We start from the raw sequence: 24,261 nt of genomic DNA, 5'->3' as shown, positions 1-24,261 counted from the left end.
AACATTTCAACAGCAGGTGTTTATTAGCATAACAGTTTTGTGTCAACACAAGTTGCTTTTGATATATCTACAATACATTTAATTTAAAAAGTAATGCTAGCTGTGTATTGTGTCAGGCAATGCTCTGTTGCTTTGAAAAGTATGCGTCTATTCAAATATCTTTTTACATAACAAAGTATAACAGCCATAAAGCATTATACAGACAAAAAAATCACAAGAGAAGAAACCAAAGTAAAGAACCTGAATGGCACTTAATGTTTTAAAGAGTAAATCAACTGTGATTCATTAAAGGCAGCAAACTGTTCTTTCATTGTTATATTGCCCATGTGGGAAATAACTAAATACATTTACTAAAGTACTTTAAGAACTTGAGTACATGTTTGAGGAACTGTTACATCTATGGAGTACTTTCATTTTGAAGACTTCCTACTACTGCTTACACTACTATTACAAAGAGTTTAATAATCAAATGATTAACTACTTACTCCAGTAAGTAGTAAAACCTACTTTTTTACTGCTTTCCTATTAAATCCACTACATGTATCCTGAGAAGAGTAATTATTATTCTTGCACAACAACTTAACAGCAGCTGTAAGTCTTGTTTTTGTTGATCTCCAATGGTTTAACTTCTTACTTCGCTGCAGTGACATAGAAGTGTGCCAGTACACTGTGACATCACAGTGGGTGGGTTACTGGTAAGCCGCACACTTCTGACAGCACTAAACCATCATTAAGTGACTTTAAACACCTTGCTGCTTTTGTAAATCTGACACCTGAAGTTTCTTCAGAAAAGCACAAGCATGAAGTGATGGGCAGGCAACACAGGAAGCTGTGTGGAGTGTGTTGTTATTTATATTCTTTTTTTTTTCTTTTCTTTTCTTAATCTGTGCTTCTACTCGGTTGACTGCAAGGGACTTGTCAAACAGGCCAGTTTGACAAGAGTCCTGCAGGACCCAGGTATTTTAACTCCACAAGGATGTGAGAGCACACATTGAATATGTACAACTGGGCTGTGCTTTTGAAGTGTTTGAAGTTGGGTATTTCAGTTGCTTGTTAGCTGAACTTGAAAGAACCTGTGAGGTCTATATTCTAGATTCTGCATGTTCTCCACTATGTACTATCTGGTAGAGAACCAACTACTGGATGCAGTGATATCATTTCTGAGCTATTCATCATTCAGAGAAAATTAAATACAGTTACGTAGTCGCTCTGCCCCGCGACTGACCCTGACACTAACCCAAACCGAAGATTAGAGGGGAATGGACTTAAAACTTGTAATGTACTCTCCAACACTGTGCACACAATCTACAGTTTACACGGGAAATGCATAACAAGGCAGCAAAACACATTAAATATTCTGATTCAGAATATAGCCCATATATTGAAACACACTTCCTTGCAGTGCTTAGCTTAACACATGCCCTGAGTTTGTCATGTTGCAAACCAGCTGTTGCATTTATTTATTGAGTACCTGGAATTTGGATTTAGGCTCAACACCATTTCACCCCTTGGCCCTACCCCTCCGTTTTGCACGTTCACGTCAAGGGGTAGGGTGTCCCAATTCTTGTTGCGATGGAGGGGTAGGGCTATATAGCCCTCGAAACTGAGATTTTTTTCAGAAGCACAGTCCAAACGGAGGGCTACGAGAAAGTTCCCAGAAGTATTTTCTTCATATAATTAATGATAACAAAGGTTATTCTTAGTTTAATGCCATTCCAATATAATATGGTGATTTTCTTCAAAACAATCATTAAAAAAATTGCCAGTTCAGCCGCTGGCATGTTGTCTCGTTAGCTTGCTTCACTAGTAACGTTACCTGGTAATGAAGCTGTGTTTTTTATTTCTACTTGGTGACTTGTTAGATCGCTTGATGTGTCATATAACGTTACCATACGAGAGAGAATACCACACCGGAGAACGACATGAAAGGAAATGTTTGGTTTTGTTCTTTGGTGTATGCCCCATTTTAAGAATCCAATTCCAAAGCCAAAACACCTGCTACATTTAGTGTTGATTTACCCTTTAAAGAGTCATTCGGTTAGAATTTTGTGTGCCGTTGGGAATCCAGTTCTGGCGTAGCAGATTCATTTTAAAACACATACAGTACATATACAGATGGTTACCAACATAAAGGAAACGTTACTAATACAATGTGGGTGTTTCCTCTAGTTTGGCAGTTATGTTACAGATTTCCAGCTCCCAATATAAAAACTATGCCTTAATGCAGGGATGTACTCTTGACATAAAATAAATTATAAATGAATCAGTTGCTCTTCAACGTGGTGAAAATGTTTTGTCACTTAACTGATGCCATTGAGCTGAACTTGTAATAGCAATACTCGGACAAAAATACCACTATAATTCACAATGTCTTTAGATCACTATAAAGTACATGCTCTGTACATTGGGAGGTAAATATACTTCATATAATTTGAAAGAACACAAGGACCACATATCCTCTCTTTGGAATGATTCAGTATGTTTATATATTAAGCTCAAATATTCAGAATGATTGTGTATTTACAGCAATGCCCTTCAAACTGACATTCGAACATACAGTGATGTATTTTGAACTAGTGACAATGTATTACCTTTGCATTCGCTTTTACGAGTAAAAATATTTGGACGGTGTTTTATAGCAATCTACCAAATGAACTCAAACGTCAAGTTGTTAGCCCGATGTAAGGTTCTCCATGCGATTGCTTCAGTTTGGGAGTAGTACAGGGTTCATCTATTCATTATAAAACAGAAAATGTGATTTTACACCATCATGGCACAACACTTATTTGTCATATTCTGTTTTATCATGTGAAATACATTTTGTGTGATATACAGAAGATAAACCTGCCATCAGCTACCATCAGATAACACTTGTCAGTCTAGTGAGACGATCTACTTAACATGGCCGTTGATCTAGTGGTTCTCCAGCTCCATCTGATCATGAGGGACAGTGACTACAGGGATACTAAACCAGTTAGCCAGTAACAGTGGAAATCTTCTTTAACCCTTGTCCAAAGTATTCATGATTCTCCATCGGCTGACTGAGACTGTAAATCATCGTACAATCTGCCTGTAGTTCTATAGACACAGAGGCAAAATGCTGATAGTACAAACTGCATGTACACACACATGCTTTATTTTCGCCAATGTGGTTGTTTCAAAAATAATAACAAGGAGTCGGAAGGGACATTTTGATACGTCTCTGCCAATGCCCTGCTATGTGGGGCTTAGGCAAGGACAGTGGCTGCTCTGGGTGGGGCTGCTCTTTGGGCACAATTTTTTATTTTTTATTTTTAGCCTGGGATTAAGATGGGGGAGAGGTTTGTTTATTTCCCTTTGGTGACCCTTCCTTACACTCATGCTCCCTGCAGTTATACCCACATGTCTTTGGATGCCTTTGGCAGACTCATTGCCTTCATCGTCACCTCAAGTTAGGACAAGCTGAGAAATTTTTAAAGGGATTTTTGTCTAAAATGACATCTGAAATGCACTGAATAATACTACTGAGGACATCAGTTTCCCAGAGGTTTCACCAAGTTAAAGAATTTAATTTTGTTAAATTTATGGTCCTCTTTTCTGTTATAGCCCAGTTTTGAAAATACTGTTAATAAGATGGATAGACCTTCTCATGAATGTCGTGTCTAGTAAGGCTTTAAATTCTTTCAGTATGTAAAGGAGTCAAGCAGTCAGTCCAATTTCCCTAAACCCTGATGTCATGTCATTTATTCTGCACATCTAGTCAATTAAGTATGTCAGCTAACCAACCAGTGACCCATCAGTCTCAATCTCTGTCAAAAGTCCTCTGGCTTTTATGATTAATTCTGAAGTTTAATAAAAAAAAAAAAAAAAAATTGAGGTCATACAGACGAGGAAAAATGTGAGCAGGCATTTATGGAAAACCAACAAATACAAGGAAATCTCAGTCTGAATAGCCAATAAAAGGATTTGCTCATAGAACCGTCATTTTTCTTTATCGTAGTCTCCAATATCTAAGATGTCAAAACTCAGTGCCTGACAATATCCCCAAGACAAATTTCAATCTTGGAGCTACACTACCTAAGTGGGAATTGTATTATCTGTAAATGTCCATTGGTTTTTAAAATCATTTTGGGGAATTTTGATTATCTGCCATGACGTTTAAATGGTACATATTCAAGTGTAATTACCGATTTATCCTCTAAGGTGCTCCATAAAAAAGCAAAAACTTGAGAGTGAAAATGAGATAATCAGGGATAATGATTAAAGAAGCCACACTGCAGGAGGGAGAACAGAATGAAATACCAAAAGCTCTTCAAATGTCCCTGCAGTCTTCAGCGTCTCTCACTGAGAACAACCACTGACAATGAAGGGCAACCGTTTTTAAACTTTGTTTCGGACTGTGCTCACAATCTACTGTGCACATGATTAAATAATTTTGTGTCTCCATGGGGAACTAATATCTGTGTAACAGCAGAGCAGCCTCACTGGTCTGCTACAAGAGCAACAAGCCACACTGGGCAGCAAAGGAAAAAAGCAAAACGCAAAAAGAACAAACAAGTGGAGTAAAATAAGTGAGAGCGGAGGCCAAAACTTAGATAACTCCAAGGCCTAACCTTTAAAAGAAACTCTTAGACATTTTCAAGACTCGCCTTGAGTGCTACAGCCCTACATCGATCAGGCCTTTAGTCGAGCTTTAGTCAACAGAAGCCGGCGTTGAATTTGTCAGACAACACTTCAAGGACTCTAATGGATGACTGGTTACTTGACATCAGCAGTTTCCAGCAATACTGCACACGCAGTATTGTTATCCAGAGTGGGTGAATGAAGAGAAAGATGACAATCAACTAGGCCAAGTCATACTTACAAGTCCACTACTGTATTGTATAGCATGCACACACTCACTGAGGACTTTGTTAAGTTCTATATAAGAAGAAAGCAGCTTTCTGTCACTCCTCCTCAGTCCCAGGGTGGATGAACAGGATGTCACGATTTTCTTTTTGCACCCTTTTTTCTCTTCAGTGTGAGCAATAGGTGCTTGACTAGGTCATGACAAGCTCCTGAGCCATGCTAAGCTGCTGACGCAGTCACATTATAAGCAGACAGAAACCCAGCCCAAGTCCTGCTGAGTCATGGAGGATTTTGTAGCACTTTGGCTGACTAGTAGACGTTTCATTTCTCAGACGCTTTAGCTGCATTTGATTTGAGCCTAGTACAAATTCTTGTTGTGCACAAAATACCTAAACCCTTTCCCCTGACATTCCCTCATAATTTACACGAATTATTGATTAACTAACTAGCTGTCATTATTCCCCACAATGTTGGACTAAACTCCAATTCTGATGATTCTTGTGAAATATCAGAAAGACAGCAGTATCACTGGGCTAACCGAGCAGTTTTTATTAGTGAGGGATCACTAAGTAACTACTCAATATGGTGTATCCTAGTTAGTAACTCTTGATTAAGTAATTAGTCGTTAATAGTTTTGTGCGGCTCAGCAGCTGAGTCAGGGTTAATCAGGAAGACTTACAAAGACAGTAGTCAGAATGTTGATTCAGGGTTGCATTAATATGGTATCTCCCTGTCGGCGCTCTAGTAAATCATCAAGATCCACTATATAGTCCTCTATTTGGAGTTATTAACGATTCAATAATTATCAGATCGTTCACTTGTACCTTAGTAACTACTCACAATTTTGTGTACTGTATTGTAAGGTGTTATCAAATAAAAAACATTTATAACTCTATAACAGTAGAGGTATATTTTGAACCCAATCTGGACAAGCCAACAGAATCTGACCAATCCAAAATATGGAGGACCTGAACAGACCCAAATAGAGAGAACGCCAACACTGGCAGCAGCGTGCTTCACCAATTAACGACCAGCCACGGTGGAAAAAGGGCAGCAATACAAGTTCTGCAATGAATTACTCTTAAGCCAAGCTGCCAACTAATTTCTCTCCAAGTAAATTATATGTATAAAGTCATGGTCATCAGAGGCAACGGCGTAATTATGCAGACTTTTAATTCCACTATCTGGGCGTGGAATTGAATTTGGGCATTCATTCATAAATATCATTCAACATCTCCATACTCAGGTCACAAGATGAAAAACAGAGCAAATTCCATTCGATCATAAAGATCATAACATGATCCATATCGTGCGATTGAAGTGACTTTAAAAAAAATAAATTCCCATGCATTTTGCTCATCACAACAATGCTTCTGTTGTTTGTGTTTTTCTTCTAGTGTCTCAGTACAGACCCTTTTAGTTCTACTAATGGTAAGGCTCTAAGAATAGGTATCACCACTACGTTGTTTCAACTGTTTAAAACTTTAATATTGGGGGTGTAATGAACATTGCAAAAGCTAGTGGGGCTATGCCTTTAATCGTGTTTTAAATTTGGTAATGTACATTTAACAATTAAAACTAAACAAACAGCTTTTAGCTTACAAAACTGTAGGCGACTGAAAGTAAGGTTTTGAAGCAGTTCAGTGATGGTGGCTTGTTGTTTTTATGAACTGGAGTGACCTTAAATCAAGCTGATGACATGCTGTTATAAAGAAAATCATTTCCATATACAGTTATTGAGCTTCTAAAGTTGTATATTTAAAAGCACAATTACCTTATTTAGGATTCGCTATTATTGTTGCTCATGGACTAAAACCTGGCGTCCACATTGTGTGGTGGTATGCTACTTAATATATTTTCCCTCGTTCTGCTGCTACCATCTCCTCTGTCCTCCACCATATCAAAGTTTGTTACTCTCATTCATACGTAGATCTTTTCCTGATCAATCTGGCCTCATATTTTATCCTTTACGGTGCCTATGATGCTATAATTTGGGGTATCAATCAGAATCAGATTTAAAAAATAATAAAACCAGATATAATTTCAAAAACATTACCACAAGTTATACTTTCCCCAAGACCAAGGTTTCTCTACATTAACGTATTAGTCCTATTATCATTCATTATTTGTATTACTATCAATATTATTTGGCATCTCTTTGTGTAACTTGCATTGTGCTACTGTGTGTTATCTTCCCTCCCACTCTGTCTCTCAACCCAACCGTTCGAGGTAGATAGCCGCCCACCCTGAGCCTAGGTTCTACCTGCTAAAAGGAAGTTCTTCCTTGCCACTGTGGCAAAGTCTTTACAAAGACTATGGTGTAGACCTGCTCTACATGAAAAGTGCAACGAGATAACCTCTGTTATAAATTAGTGCTATATAAGTAAAATATATTTGTACTGAGCTTTATCAAGTGGGGACTTGATTTCAGAACTACTTTCGTGTTCCCTCGCATGATTTATGCTACCTTGTAATTCTTTATGCATTTCCTCTGAACCATGGAGGAAGGCTGAGCTCTAACAGTAGCACTCAGAATGGATAAATTATGATGTACTATGTATGGCTTGCTGTGACCACAGCGGGAGTGTGCACATCCTCAGCTGTAGCTGGCTCAGTTGCATGTCTCTGTAATTAGCTGTTGATTACGGCTTTCAGCACGGCCATTGTGACGTAGTTTTTAACGGGTGGTGAAGCAATTTCAGAAGTCCTGTATTGTATATTGGAAACACATCTATTATTATGTGACAGAAAGACTTTAAGGAATCCCTAGTTTACACTCATGTTTTATTGTCTCCCAGTAGGGATGACTGGTATTCAATAAAATGCTAAATAAATAACGGTTGCCTCTCTTGCTCCTTCAGCCCTCTTCAGCAATATTTCCTCTCTACTCTCCCCTGTCTCCTTCCATCTCATGTTGTATCTATATTTTTATACTGGAGAAGGAGCAGGCTCTTGAATGTATTTTTTGAATGTGGCTTTGTACAGCGTGTAACAGGCTGGGTTGAAAGTAGAGTTGACATGACATAGCCAGTAGCCCACACAGTGTCAGGGACACAAGACTGGCCGAAGACTGAGACCAACACGATCACGTTATAGCATGAGGAACCAGCAGGATGGCAAAGATGCTCAAATCTAAGTGTCTGCCTTTTCAATGCTTTCTCAGCTAATGCTATTCCATTAAATGATGCAAGAGAATTATTAGTGTGCCCACAGATTTTGTGATTTTGGATTGTAAGGAAGCAATCCGCCATGTGGTCTTTTTTTTTTTAGATCTAATGATTGTATTGTGTTGCTACTATATTTGTCAACCTCTGAAGAATCATTTTACTAACCAGTCATTTAGTAGATAGAAATTATCCCTAGTAACATCTGGAACCAGTAGTCTTCCACCTGCATAGGGCAGTAATAAGAAAATCAACACCTTTTTGCTAATCAGAATGCAGGTCAGATCCATACACTACAGACAAAAACACTTTCATCCTTCCCTTAAAATTTGTTGGGTGACAATAAAAAAAAATAATTATCCAGCCCTCTGTAATTCACTTATTTTTCTCCGTCATATCCTCTTCATAAGAAAACACGATTTTGATCATCTCTTCCAAGCTTCCATTAATTTACCCTTCAGCATATCCCCTCACATCCATCCATCCATCCATGCATCCAATTAACCAGCAGGACCACTTCCTCAGCCATGCATGCTGTAGTATTGTCCCTCAGTGTATCAGTCCATACCTCCATTCATCTGTTGTTTTCCCTTCATTTTTCTCCACCCTCTACATTTACCACTCACTTCTCTACTCGCATCAATCCCTGTTGCACCATTACAGATATTTCCCAATGTCTGTGAAACCACGTCTCCACTTGGGGTGTGATTTGTTCCGTCTTAGGGAAGCTGGGCAGGTTAAGAAATCCCTTGTTTACGCTCACATTTTGCTTTTGAACAAAAGGGATTCATTTGCAAAATAAACCATATTTGCTCACCCCATGCAGATGTGTCTTCTTTTTAGAAAGAACCCTTTATCCATTTGTGTTCTCTAGTTCCTTCAGCCATCTCTCACTCACCTTTTAACAATATTTACTCTCTCCCTTGCTCTGTACCCCTTCTTGCAATGGTTTACCCCTTCCCCCTCCATCCCTCCCTCAGTCTTCTCCTTCCATCTCATCTTGTACCTATGTTTTTATACTGGCACAGCAGCAGGTTTTTGAATGTCTTTTTGAACGTGGCATTGCACAGTGCGTAACAAGCTGGGTTAATAGTAGAGTTGACGTAACACAGCCAGTAGCCAATAGCCCACACGGTGTCAGGGACACAGGACTGACAGAAGGTTGAGATCAACACCATGACGTTATACGGCGTCCATGTGATGATGAAAGCCAGCAGGATGGCAAAGATAGTCTTGGTCACCTATAGAGAATGAGAAGAAAAGAGAGAGGAATAGTGAACTGAACAAGAGAGAACAGGACAAAGGAAAATCAAAACACTGGTTATCGTTTCTACTCCCTGGAAGGCCATTGATTTTTTTTCATTCATTTCACTGTGGCGTGAAGATCAATTTGCTGAGAATTAAAACTGGTTTGAGGTAGTTAATCCATGAGAGTGACATGTGTCTGCTGTTTTATAGTGAAATAATATGTTAGTGTTGTATACTGTAGCTGTACAGACTCATTACTCAAGGTATATACTTAATCACCTCGCAACAATGATGTAACTGACGGACATAAAAGCAGACCTGATGCTCACTGTGAAAGATTATTAAACATTATTATTATTATTATTATTATTATTATAATAAAACACTGGAATATTCTTGGAATTTAAGTATACATGCTTTAATATTTGGGATAAAACATGTTTCAGCCTTTTGGGTTTAAGGTACCGTGTAAACAAAGAAGTGCACTTGAACAAAAGTCCTGACATATTCTGTACTCCGTTTATTTTGTATGCTAATTTTATAACTCTTACTTTGACAAAGAAGCCTACAAGATCTATGCCCCGTTTCCCAAACGCATCTCAGGGCTAAGATGATGGCAAAATCCATCTTACAAACCTTAAGCTTAGGGGGAGTTATTGTACCTCCTACTGACTCACACAAGCCTTAGCAGGCATTCAGACGGAAAACAGCCCTGTGTTAATACAACGCAAAGGGCTGTGTTGGAGGGGGCATGTTGTTCCAGTTACTGGCGAGATGATGAAACAGGATCCAGGAAAGCCGGTTTAAGTCATAGATCCACGACTTTGAAGGCTTATCAGACACCAAAACACCGAACAGAGGTTTATAGTACTCTTGCATAGGATATTCAAACTCTTGAAATTCTCATGACAATCGTGAGGTAAACAGTAGAAATACACATTACACATGTCACAACATAATCTGCAAGGAATCTGCGATTGCATGTAGTAGATTAGTAAATGCAGCGCCTTGCCAAGAGACACAGGTTGGCTGTGGCTCAGGAGGAAGGAGAGTGGGTAATCCACTACTTACCAGGTTGGCGGTGTGATCCCCAGTTCCTCCTGTCCACATGTCAAAGTGTCCTTGTGCAAGACTGACTGACTGACTGATTTCTGTCTCTGTCATCATTGTCCTCCAATGATTTCAGTGTACAGTTGTTTTAACAGCTTCAAACATGAGGATCGTTGAATATATATAGTATATATAACATTAATTTCTTCTGAAACATGTCCTCATTTACTGTTTTAAATTTCTATATCTTCCTATTTTTTAATATTGGGTTGACTTTATCAGCTGCAGGCTCGATTCCCCCCCCCCCCCCCCCATTATGAAATCTTTGTATTAAAGATACATTCCTCATTTTGATAACGTATACAAAAACCCACTAATTCCCCAAATGTCCTCCCTCACTGCTGATGTTTTGAATTTTAAGTGTGACCCATGGTGATTTTGAAGAGTGCTAGGAATGTGGTTTTACGATACATGCTCTCCTTTTTAAAAGCTCAGAGGAATGCTTCCAACTACCATCTGTCATTCTCAACGATAATTAAGTGAAGTAACTGCAGCACAACAGCAAGTCATCTTTGAAAACAGCTGCTCCATATCATTCACACGCTGGTGCACTGGATAGTCCCACCTGTACACCAGCGACAAATGCTGCTATGTAAAAACAATCTTTGTTTTTTTTCCATGATAAATTACAGTACCCTATTGTGTCCGGATGATCAGTGAAGATAACGTGTTATGGTATATGGTACAAAAATGCAATGCAAACTATAAACATTTAATCACAAGAATAAACAATTACCCTCATATCTGCCTTGATATTCTTCAACTCTATGTATTGTTTACCTATTTTTGCCTCATGTCTGTGCAGTGTTACATTAACATACTTTCTTTTCTCTGGCAGCCATCTGTCTTTTCCTCTTCACTTGGCTTCTGGCAATGCTTGCAAACTTTCTCGCCACAGTCCGAGGACGGCTGATTGGGATTGAATGCCTTTCTGCTCCCTCTACAGGTGGGACGATCTCTATAGCTGTGATGCATTCATCCCCGGCCTGCTTCGTTACAATTTTTATCTTGGACCACCTCGAGGTGGCGCTGATCTTGGGCTCAGCTGGATTGGCGGTCATCGTGGCAACGGGGTTGGGAGTTGTTGAAGCCTGTAACAAAATCAAAAGCTTTATTAGGAACTTTTAGAGCCAGTGTGACCTTTTGTAGGGTGTATGAAGGTGCATGAAGTCAGGGATGTAGTGTTTTAGGGCCATTTGTGTTCTCTGCCTTTCTCTCCATCTCCCACTCTGTCTGTTCTCCCTTACTTCCAGGGCGGAGTTGTGGGCTTGGCTCCCTGTGGCCGGGCGCCCCACTCACACCTGCTGACAAGCCCTAATTGTCACACCTGACTCTCTGCCTCCTAACAGCTCTCCTTCAAAAGCCTGGTTTGCCTTCCGGTCTCGGTGGATTTTTGAGAGCGTAATGCTGTGGCCAACCTGATGTTTCTAAGCTGGAAATCTGAATCTGTTTTACCTGCAATTAATCCTGGATATCCATCTTCAGGTCGAGAACCTCTGCCCATCTGGTCAGTCTTCCAAGCTGCCGCCCTGCCAACCCACCAGAGAACAAACAATTCCCTCTGCCTGCCAAGCCTCTGCTTCAACCTGCCTGCTCTGAGCCATTACCCTATGCCTGAACCAAGCCTTTACATGTTGTGCTCTAATAAAACTGTTCAGATCTGTTTCAACATGGTGAATATATATATATACACAATTTCTACCACTGGATCCTAAATTTTACACACTGGACCTTTGAGTTATTTCTGTAAGTTACTTGTACAGCTGGCTCCATCTTAACACTGGCCTGACCTCTTAATTATTAATGTTGCCTATATAGTGCTGATAAACACTGTGTGTGTCAGGCCACTTAAAAATGGCTGACGCTGTATTTAAATCAATGATTCTTGGTGCTCAAACGTAGTCAAAGTTGATGAACATGCCGACCATATTATCTACCCAGAGCAGCAGTCACATGATGAAACAATGATGATATTTTTTATTATAGCTGGCAATTTTAATCAAACCTCAGAACTGTTTTACTTTAATTCCACCCCCACTTTGGACTATCAGATCACTTTTTCTTGCTTCTCTTACCAACCTTTCCCCAGCTGATTTAAAGGGTCAAACAATCATAAAAGTGTGTACAGATGACAGTTGATTGGCACATGTTCAGAGATGCCAACTCCCAGGACAACCACATAAATCTTGACAAATATACATCATCACTGTGTTACTGCTGTACGTGTGTTTCCTTTTCCTCTCCTGGCCTCTTTAGCTCTGCCCAGGTGTGCTACATCTTGATTGCTCAATGAGGTGCACCTGGCCTAGTAGTGGGGCGTTTACAGTTTTTCTTGATTGAAGACATGCTAAATGAAACGGGGATCCACTTGATCGTCATCATCACTGTCTTAGCACAACAGGAGTCTTCTCTTGCAAATGTGCTTGACACTTTTTAATTTCTTTCAAGCGTCTTTTACAGTCTTTTTTAAAACCAGTTAATATGACCCCAAACTCTGTTAGATTGCATTTCTTTTTTTCAATCACTAACATGAATTGGTCAAAACTGAAGTCACATTGTTGAAACACACAGTCAGTGAAACAGAAGTGTATGTGGACCAAACTGTGAATCATCATTTTTCTTTACTTTCACACAAAATTGATTCTATGACCACTTTCTCCAAAATCCAAGATCTCTTTGTTTTTTTTTTCATTTTATAAATTTGCTAACACCCAGTGTCCACAACTGTTAAAAACACATTCAACACAGAATGATGGCAACTGTCCTGCATTTCTGCAACCAGTCTGAGCTATATTTATAGTAAATTACTATATGCTATTATATTAAAAAAATCCTGTAAAGGGTATTGAAGCACATTTCTAATATATTCTTTTTACTTTAGTGAAGTCAAAGAGAAAATATGCTTTTATCCTTTAACAAAATACTGATTTATGTGAAAAATACTTCAAACTTTAAAGATAAGTCCATAATTTATGTAATGCTTCCTGTAGTTAGTGTGTCTGTTTTGTTTTTTTTAAGGTCTGTGTGTTATGAGTGATAGTGTTTGCTTTCTGAGAAGAAACTGTTGTCAGTGTTTTGGCCAGGTTGCATGCTTGAAAAAGTGGCTTCAGCATTGACTGATGCTTGTTAGTAATTGACAAAAAAAAACTGTGTCGGGCAAAAGGAACAAGGACATATTTTCACAGCGGATAGATATGACCTGCATAATTATGACCCACCTGTGTGAAACTTCTTTGCACAACTCTTCTTTTGTCACTGATTAGCTCAGTTGGTAAGGCACAGTCACAAGATTGTGAGTTCGATCCTCACAAGAGACTCATTTGGGGGCGGCAGTAGCTCAGTCCGTAAGGCTGGAATTGGAGGGTTTGAATCCAGCTCGGACCAGAGTTGCGGTGTGTGGACTGGTAGCTGGAGAGGTGACAGTTCACCTCCTGAGCACTGCCGAATGAGGCCTTGATAAAGCCCCTGAACGCCACACTAAGTGGCAGCCCCCTCACTCTGACATCTCTCCGTGTGTTGCTATAGGTCCTGTTTGTGCATGTGTGTGTATTTCAGACCTGTGCGTAACTACTAATAATAACAGAATGAAAACATTGAGTTGAAAGGCGAGTAAGAGGCCACGGCAGAGGGGCATTTTATTGCAGTACAATAAAAATTTGAGTATTTCTAAATTTGGGTGAAATTCTTTATCGGTTCTTTGGTGAAGAAAGAATGCAAGACATGATTGATTTGATGATGTGGTCATCACAAGGACATTGAAATCATTCCCCAAACAGAAAGCCTGGATGAAGGGAGAGGTGAGCGCCCCGTCCAGAGCCACAAAGCTGCTTTTTTGGACAGGTAACGAGGAAGCAAACAGCACTGCCAGAGTGAGACTGAGAGCTGGCATGAAGTAGGCAACACGGACAGATCAGGAGAGACTGGAGAGAGATAACACCAAGCACACGTGGCAGGCGATCTAGACCATCACAGGCTACAAAAACAGGTGCACTCCAATCATGTGTAAGGCCACGTTGCCAGATGAGCTAAACACCTTTTAAGCTTGCTTTGATGTCCTCAACAAAGCGTCAGCTGTAAAGTCTACTCCACCTCCAGAGGCCAATGTCAGTATCCCCAACGGATGTGAGAAGAGTCCTGCTGAGAGTGAATGTGAGTAAATCTACTGGGCCTGATAACACCCCTGGCTGTGTACAAAGAATGTGCCAGCCAGCTAGTTGCTGTTATTACTGAAACTGCATGACTGCGACCCCCGACACGGAGACAACTTTGTTGTGAGGTTTACGAACGACACCACCAAGGTCGGCCCGATTTCAAACAGCAATGAGACTTCATATCAGGAGGAAATCAACAAGCTTGCAGAGTGGTACAACCTACTGCTCAACGTCAGCAAAAACAAGGAGCTGATCGATGATTTTAGGAAAAACGAGACAAAGTCACACAGACCTGTCTACATGAGCTGAGGAGACATAGACATTCCTTTGGCAGATGCAAGAAACAAACATGTTGACTTTTTAGATTGTTGTGAATAGTACATGCACATTTACAGAAATAAATATACATGTGTATTGTCAGATTAACAGATGTACATGATCGCCATTTAAACCTGGATTAACAGTCAATTACTTATTGCAAAGTGGATACTATTCTGGGAAGTATTAGACATAATAAATGTAATTTATTATTTAGGAAATAAATCGGGACAAAGAAAACTAAGACAGAATTGGTGAGTGGAGTAAAGTTTGAGTCGATCGACATCAGACACCGCTGGCCCCCTGGACAGAAGACGGTAATGTACAGCCAGTGGCAAACGCAGGGATCTCTCTTGTCTCTTTTTTTGCCCGAGTGTGCTAAGATGTTATCATCCTGGCGCTTGCTGACAGAGAGAGACGGGCCGACTCAACCCGAGTTGCCATGTGGGACCGACAATGCCTGAAAATGTCTGAGTTGTTGGGAGATCCACACCAGAGAAAGAGAAACACATCAGCTGGGCAAGTTGCAAAGTGGGGCTGAGTGCTGAGTGGGGAGAACCTGTTAAAAATGTTAACAGGTAAGTGGTGAATCGTAGGTTTGTGCTTAAGGCTATGCTTCCTTCGGACAGTCACCCATCCTCCCTAGCTTCCCGGCTGCAGGGGGACGGCTAACAGGAGCAACATCTGATTGGTCCACACTGGATACTGGTGGCTGGCTAACTACGGCAACAAACAACTGAGTTTCTATGGTGTGGATACAAGTTTCCAGTTCACTAAGCCTCGCCCTCCTTCTTTTAGCGACTCTGACTAGAAAGAAGAAATATGTGTGTGTGTTTTGTTATTTTTATTTAGTATAGCGGATAACTAGTTGCTGGCGGCATTTAAAATCAAACACGCCAGTGGGAGAGGCTCAGTCCGTCCTGAGTGTCAAACAGTGCACTACTGAAAATTTGTATTTTGGTTGAGATTTGAACGCATAATGACCCATTATAAACCGCAAAGACGATACACTTCTAAGAATGTGTTGGAAATAAAGCATGAAATGGCAAAAAAACAACAACATTTGAACACCAACCTCAGATGTCCCCTTGTTGTTGGTATTGTCCTTTGGTTCTGTAGGGTGAATAAACGCTGTGGATGAATCGTTGGAGCTCTCTTTTTCCTCCTAGATAGATAGATGGATGGATGGACAGACTGATTGATTTGCACAATGGAACAATAATGCACTAAGGAACTATGAAGGTTCAGATTAGCTACAGCTACCACACAGTCACACTGCAGAACAAAGTCTGGTGGACTGTGAGCAGTGATGTTAATTGTGTACGAGTCAGTACCTGTGTGAGTCCTGGACTGGGCTGTGCTGGAGCCTGTGGCTGAACTGGTTTTGGTTCCTCCACTCTGCCATTCTTCACAGCCTCTAGAGCGGTGGTAGTTGAGTCCACACTGAGTTTGGGAGTAGAGCGGGGGCTGGCCTGAGGACTGGTCTCATTGTTATTGTTCTGCTTTAACAGCTGACTGTTCAGTAAGCTGGGAGTTCTAGGGGGGAAAAAGCATCAGATTTGCACATTATAAAATCCCCAAATGTATATGAATCATTTATTATAATAATTAATTGATAAGCAACTTTTGCACATGATTAATTCACGTTAATAGCATGGGTGTAACATGCATCTGCCGCCAGTTTGTTTTAATAGTAGCCAACTGCAAAAGATTTACAAAATGTAGGAAAATATTCAGGTGACCAGTAAATTATTGGTTGAATAAGAGTAATTATACACACAAGGCTGCAAGATCCACATAGCCAAATGTAGTGCTTAACATACTGTAGTTACAATTGCACAAGCATATGTTGTTTATCATGCAATTGTTAGTGGCTAATTCAGGCTGAGCGTCGGGGAGGGTGATGGTGTGACACTGATATTGTGTATTTATTTATACATTATATTTTGGAACATATGCGGCATTTGGAAGGACAGCAGATGAGTATAATGTGCTGTAGGTTGTTGGGGAAGTTTCTATGAACAATATGATACTGCAGTGAAAATGGGTCATCACTGGAATCCCCTGTAACTAACCAGATTCTGGCTCAGCACAGTTGTTGTCCCCCTTCAGTGGGGAAAATAAACCCTTTTACAACCATCTTTCAGTATGCAGTCTTTTGGAAGAAATATGTTTAAACCTTTTTTTGTAGGCTTCTGCTAAGAGAAATAAGATAATGTAAACCAAGAGAACATTAACATTAAAGACAAGAAGACAGACAAAACATATAAACCAAAACTGTCTTTTTGCTGTTGCTTCAGATATTGATTTTGTGCAATAACGGTATGCTTTCCAAACACAAGCAGCTAAATTAAGGAAATCCTGTCTTTTGTTTTGTTGTTTACACCGAGTAAAATAACATTATTTGATCCCTCTGATCCCCTTACTTTATTCCCTTCTTCTCTTTCTTCTCTGGTTTGTGTTTGGAGACCCTGCTCCTGGAGGCCAGGGAGATGTGGATGTAAAGGACTGTCATAATAATGACAGGAAGATAGAATGCTGCTATAGCCGTCCCAAACGTCACCGCAGGGTTAGAAAGGAACTGCAGACAGGAAAAAAAAAAAGAAACCCTTCCATCATCACCAGAGAATGTTTACACACAATGAAAAAATTTACTGTTTTGAAATTATTGCAATTTGTACAGTCTAATACAACATACCTGAAATCAATCCTTTCTTTGTACAGCTTTACAATATTTAATTTTGTTGACACTGTTTTTCTTAAACTGTCAGTCTTTGAGGTTTTAGTTTGTGTTGGTGTTTATTAGTATGACTTTATTGTGTCATACTAAGGGTGTAATATTTAGGCACGACCATACATATAGATTAAGGGGACACACACACAAAAATAGAGGTACAAGACAAGAACAATTCTGTACTTACAGGTACCTTTGAAGAATATTTTAAGTATACTTTCACTTAAGTGCACATAATTGTCTGTCTAAGCGACAAGCATTTGTACACACCCTTACTTCTATTTATTTGAGTGTGCAGAGTATTTAGACACAGAGCGCAACAAAAAATGATGTCTGAATGTAAATACGTAAAACGACAGAATATGTCATTTCCCAGGTCCTGCATGTAAATTCACTCCTAAAATTAAGATCAAACTTAATATATATTTGTGACAAAATAATTGTGGTGTAGGCCTTTGGTGTGGCACCTGACATCACGTGTCAACTGCGGGGAACACTACATCAGTGAAACACCAAGGGACCCACAAAGGACTGAATGAACACCAGAAACAAACATCAACCAGACCGAAACCATGACAAATGGGGGTAGCTAAGCTAGCATGGCTGCCAGCAAACTAATTTGCTAGCAGTTTTACTCCCTGCAAACTACTTTTGGCTGTGCGATCTGTATGTTTGACGCTGATTTTTTATTTGAAAAAAATGTACACATTTGAGCAGGAACTTATTGATTACAACTGCTGTCTAACAACTGACCATTGGCTAAGCTACGCCCTCCTTAGTTACTGTTGCTAAGGCCAACAAACTGTCGGACCTGTTGGACTTTTAGCACGACGCTGTCTATTCCTGCACTCCCTGGAGAAATAATGCCTAATTTTTGGAAAAGCGAAGCAGACAGTTTTGCAGTCGCGTTGTGCATTTGAAGGTTGTATTAAGGCTATTCAAACAGACATTAAAAAAATAAAGACAGAAGCTAAAGCCAACCGATCAGAGTAGAAGTGAACCACCGTATTATTGAATATTGAGAAAGAGCACAACGATATTAAGGATCAACATTGTTTCTGTACAGCTGTAGGTCTCATTAAAAAGCAGAACAGTAGGGATATATAACGTTACATTCATTAGTAAATTAGCTAGCGTTAGCTAACTAAAATTACATTAGCCAACACTTTCCTGTATTTGTTTTAGGTTTTGAAAAATGAATAAATCGTACTTCTCCTTTCAACCTCTCTGGGTAGCGACTGTGACTATTAAAAGTGCCCCAGGAACAGCTTTGACCATATCTTGGAAACAACAAAAGAGCTAGAAAACGACTCATTTTGCATTAGAGTCAATGAAGTGCAGCCATGAACGTGTCGGACCCCCAGTTAGAGGGAGTCCTATACTGCGCTGTGACTGGCCAGCTGCGTATTTAGGGTGTGGCTTAGTGAAGGGTCAATTACAGCGGCATTGAACTGTGCTCATATATTTCTGTAGACATTGTGAACACAGCTGGTATTGATGGAGGCAAGAGACCCACATATTAAAGAGTTTAAGGGGTTGCATTAAACCTGTAATATAAAAATATAAAAGTAATTTATTTTGAAGAGATCCTTATGTGATTTTGAAATTATAATCTATTTGCATCAATATTTGCGATGGGATGAGGGCTGAACCCAAGTCATCAGTTTGTTTGTCATGATCATTGACTTTTTATAAATTGTGATCATATTATATTTGTACATTTTTCTGACTTCAATTTGTCAAAACTAAAAGGAGGCAGAAGAATAAAGCAGCAGATTGATTAACAGCTTTACAGGTTTTTTCTAAGGCAACCAAGACCTCCCAACACCTTTGACTGTCACTCTCCTTGCATAGCGGCCTGTGGAGAGTCTCTCCACATCCACTGGGAACAGGTTTAAGGTCATTGACTATGAGTCAGTGGACATAAGGAGAATGATCAAGGAGGGCATTCATATATGGCACAAGAGACCATCTCTCCCCATCACAGCATTCCACATTTAGGCCATGTGATGTTAAATATGTGTAAAGTGACTTCTTCATACATCAACAGGTCATTTCAACATCTTTCTTAATAATTTGGCAGGCAGCAAATGTGCTTATATTGTAGTCTTTTTCCCTGCTGTATCTGCTTAAAGGATCAATAAAGTTTTATGTACTGTACCTGAATATAACACTCTCCAGGTGGCACCATTCGCTCTCCAACGATGAACTGCCAGAACAAGATGGCAGGAGCCCACAAGATGAACGACAGGATCCATGCTGCTGCGATCATTAACCCTGCCATCTTAGTTGTCCTCCTTGTCGGATACGTTAGGGGTTTGGTTACGCAAAAATAGCGATCGAAACTGATGATTAACAAATTCATCACGGAGGCGTTTGAGACAACATAATCTAACGCTAGCCACAGGTCACAGACCACCGGGCCAAGAGGCCAGTAGCCAACAATAATGTACACTGTGTACAAATTCATGCTGAAAACACCAATGATCAAGTCAGCGCATGCTAATGAAAATAAGAAATAGTTATTGACAGTTTGTAGGTGGCGATTTACTTTGATGGACAGCATGACTAAAATATTTCCTGTGACAGTCACAAAGCTTAGAGATCCTGTAACTAAGGCAATAAAAAACATCTCCAGAGCTTTATATGGACTCCCTGCCCCGACTCCATCGTCCACGGGAGAGCAGAACGTTGAATCATTGGTGGACAAGTTGCACGAGGTGTTGGAGAGCAGGTCAGCTGATTGGTTGACTGATGACCCTGAAGGAAGAAAAATAGAGAGAACAACATAAACTAAGAGAAATATGGGGCGTACAATAGCAGTACTCATCATTGAAATAGTGGCTGATTAATTTTAAAGGTCCCCTATTATGCAAAATGTATTTTATTTGTCTATATTTGTCTATATTATGTCTATATTATGTCTGTATTTTATGTCTTTTCAACTTAAATGTGCGCCTAAAACTAAGAGGAAAAAAACATCCCCTCTCTCCTTCTGCTGCTCAGTATTTAAGTAAATTAGTGTGCAAACACAGTGTATTAATTTGGCTCCTTCCTACCCAACATGTACCGAATACACCGCTCTCCACCATGCTGCTCCAACCGATCAACCTGTTTGTCCAACACAACACCAAGCAATGTTGTATATATTTTCTCTATGAAATATGATCCAGTTTCACCAAAATCAGTTAACAAAGATAATAAAGTTGTGTTTTGTACTGTAATCAGACAGACCTATCTCCACGAAGGCCCCAGGGACTGCCATGCTTTAAAGCCAAAATGACATAGTGAACAAACTGTGGCATTAAATCTTCCAGGTTCGTCACATGATGTACATTGGCCCCAAGAGACCTTTTCCCATTAACTTACATTGTGAACCAAGCAGCTGTAAAATGGTGGATATTTTATTTCGCGAAATGACTTACTGTCAGAATTTGACCCATTTGGTCAAACCCCGGTTGCCCCGGCCTTTCTATGTGGAGTTTGCATGTTCTCCCCGTGTCTGCATGGGTTCTCTACGGGTGCTCTGGCTTCCTCCCACCGTCCAAAGACATGCAGGCTAGGTTGATTGGTGACCCTAAATTGTCCTTAGGTGTGAGTGTGAGTGGTTGTTTGTCTATGTGTGGCCCTGCGATGGATTGGCGACCTGTCCAGGGTGTACCCCGCCTTTCGCCCGAAGTCAGCTGGGATTGGCTCCAGCCCCCCGCGACCCTGTACGCAGGATAAGCGGTTGACGATGGATGGATGGATGGATGGTCTGATTTGGAAAATCACTTTTTACTTTAGCAGAGGGTTAATTTGGAAGTTACCTTAAAGCTGCTGCTGATTCTTTTCCAACACCAAACATTTTGAACAGTGAAATCAAAAATATTCTGTTTTGATCAGCTGATGATTGTTTAAGTACTTTCCTTTTAATAAATACTAAAAGACAACTATTAATATTGGTCTATAGTTATTAAAGTTAGTAAGTTAGTCCAAGCTGTGCGGTGAGTTCAATATAAAACTAGGCTAAACAAGCACTTTGCATAATGTTAATGACTCAGCAGCCTATTATTTACAAGAGAAGTATCAGATTATCATTGTTTCTGTGGCTTTCGATGCGTTTTTCTTTGTGGAAGTTGGCTGATGTGACACTAGTGCTCTCAGTCACCAGTTTCACCTCTAAAAGCTACTTATTGGGTCAGTGACAATTGTGATATTGTTGACTTTAAAAAGATGACCACCTCTAATGACAATGAGTCAGACTAGAATATTATAAACCAGTCAAATGAAATGCTCAAATCTTTCTTATACATTAATCTAGAACGGCAATCATACATATTAATGTGTAGGTTTATTGGTGGCACTACTTCAAAGCACCATGCATATTGAATTTCATTGCATACCCTCTAACCAGTCTGGCAGTATATTAAATTTAGGCCATGGTTTAAATATACAGTGTATTGTTCTTTCAACAATGTTCTGTGTCAATGCAGTTATTCTATTGACATTCAAACTCATTTAACAGAGAAAGACTGGCTGGCTCTGATAACATTCAACAGACGTATTAAGTGCAGGTAGAAACAAATGCTGCACAGCCAAAAAAACAGGAGACAGACTGCTGGGGGGATTCATTTTCAAACATTAAAGCAGAATGAGCATTTTCTGGAAATTCTTAATGGTTTTAGATGGATATTAAGTGCAGTTTCTCAGATTTTAAACTTTTTAACTAACTAACACTAAAGTGCAATGTTTAGGTTTGCAACTAATGTGTAAATGTTCAGAAAATGAAAATAAATTTGAACTACAGTGGCATATCAGGGCTGCCAACTTTTCAATTTAGTTTCGATTCGATATGGGTGCATTTCATGAGTATATGCCAGCATCATCACTCCTCAACCCCAGGAATTTTGTTTTTGTTTAGCAGCCAAATTCACAATTTTAAAGCGTGTTTTTAGCAAAAGCCAAGTGAATAATTATGGTCAACGATGAATAAGTGTGGTTGATCAGCATACTTGCCAACCTCCAGACATAATAGCCAAAATTAGGAGAGATAATCTGGGGATCTTCCCCATGAAAATTGTTGACTGTTTTTCTGCATTCTAGTAAATTTGAAATTAGGAGGACCGGTGGGAAGAGGCATTGATGAGAATCTGGAGGGTAAAATAAATGAGTGGATATGATTGAATTTTGTTAACATACTGTATATTGTTAATGGTAGGTATTGCTGATTTGCAATTTAAAACTCACTTCAAGGGTGTAACTTGTGTGGGAGTTACAATAAAGTGGAGGGGGCAGAATAAAAACTGTAATATTATTTTTCTGCATTTCTACAGCTACTTAAAAAGATGCTGTCTTGTTCCTCTTTACATGTTTAACCCATAACGCTACTGAACATCACATGCTGTGGTGTTGAATAAGCTATGAGGGTGTGACGGGACACTTGGTTCATGAGATGAGACATGATACTGGGTTCATAAGAACGAGATGAGATTTTACACTATTTTTAAGAAATTTTAAATGGCAAATTCTATGAAAATTTTGAGCATTAAACATTTGGTCTCTAACTCTAATAACTCTAATGAGTTATGGATGATTTCCAGGATTTCAACCACACCACTATGAATGTTAAGAACCACAGACTAAGCCAGAAATCTTGGTGTAGTCATGGACTCAGACCTGAATTTCCACAGCCACAATTAGACAATTACAAAGTCAACCTCCTTTTGCCTAAGGAATGTATCAAGGATTAAAGGATTTATGTCTCAGAAGGATTTGGAAAAATGTGTCCGACTACTGTAAGGGTGTCTTTACAGGTCTCCCTAAAAAATCAGACAGCAGAACGCTGCTGCTCGTGTCCTCGGTAAGACCAAAATTTTGGACCACATCACTCCAGTTCTGCGGTCTATACTGCTTTTAGTTTACAAAGTACTGAATAGGGTCAAAATACATTTCTGATCCAGACCTCTCAGGTCATCTGAGACGGGAATGCTTACTGTTTTAGAGTCAAAATTCAACATGGAAAGAAGCAGCATTTAGTTTTTATGCACCATATCTCCAGAACAATCTGCCAAAATAACTGCAGGTCTGCTGCAACTCTTTTGCCATTTGATGGAACTTAAAAAGCTTCACAATTTAGCATCGCAAAGGTCTTTAGTTTGCACTGCCCAAATTTGAAGTTGATCAGATGAATTCTCTAGGAGGAGTCTGTTAAAGTACGGAGCCTGATGGCTTTGATGGATAGTCGTCATGGGGGGCTATTGAGCCAAATTTCACATCACCAAGCCCAAATGTGAAATCAGAAAAAAAGTATTTACCAGTTCACGTATGGGTGCAAAGTTTGGTGACTTTTTAGGTATGAGGGCTTGTCGATGTCTGAGCAACATTCACAATTGTATGTGCATGCAAGTCTGTCTTTGCCTGCAGCTACACAAATACCAACGGCCCGATGCTCACCCACTACAGTAACTCCCGGTGGAGAGACATCCACCTCTACATCATGTATAGTTAGAGCACAGCTTGCAACAAGTAAGTCCACTGAGGCAGCACCTATTGACCCTGCTGACTGGATGATTCTTCCTGAACAATTTTTGCCTAGGGCCAGCCTTGACAAAACCAAACATTGGGAAGTTTTAGTTGAGCAGAATGCCTATCAAAAGGCAGGTACTGTTCAGGCAGGTTTCCCAATCCAGCAATGAGCTCCTGTATTTAAAACAGGCAGAGTTGACAA

At 39.8% G+C, this 24,261-nt stretch overlaps 1 protein-coding gene across 1 annotated transcript in view; it reads right to left on the bottom strand.

Annotated features, from left to right (window-relative positions):
• Positions 1-24,261, bottom strand: part of LOC119900691 (muscarinic acetylcholine receptor M4-like) — a 48,495-nt gene continuing 24,234 nt past the window's right edge. Inside the window, exons 2-7 of the mRNA XM_038715872.1 lie at positions 19,714-20,312; positions 17,245-17,399; positions 16,153-16,354; positions 15,894-15,983; positions 11,171-11,440; positions 1-9,232 (exon numbers count right to left, since the gene is read on the bottom strand). Of these exons, the coding sequence (XP_038571800.1) occupies positions 8,987-9,232; positions 11,171-11,440; positions 15,894-15,983; positions 16,153-16,354; positions 17,245-17,399; positions 19,714-20,312 (1,562 nt within the window). The 3' untranslated portion in view covers positions 1-8,986. The remainder of the gene's footprint in view (positions 9,233-11,170; positions 11,441-15,893; positions 15,984-16,152; positions 16,355-17,244; positions 17,400-19,713; positions 20,313-24,261) is intronic.

Source organism: Micropterus salmoides, unplaced genomic scaffold (assembly GCF_014851395.1).
Source record: "Micropterus salmoides isolate LMB-PRFRI ecotype aquatic unplaced genomic scaffold, ASM1485139v1 Ms_hic_scaffold_1, whole genome shotgun sequence".
NCBI classification, from domain to species: Eukaryota; Metazoa; Chordata; class Actinopteri; order Centrarchiformes; family Centrarchidae; genus Micropterus; species Micropterus salmoides.
Note: the sequence above shows the minus strand (reverse complement) of the source record. Positions and strands in the feature narration are given on the sequence as shown.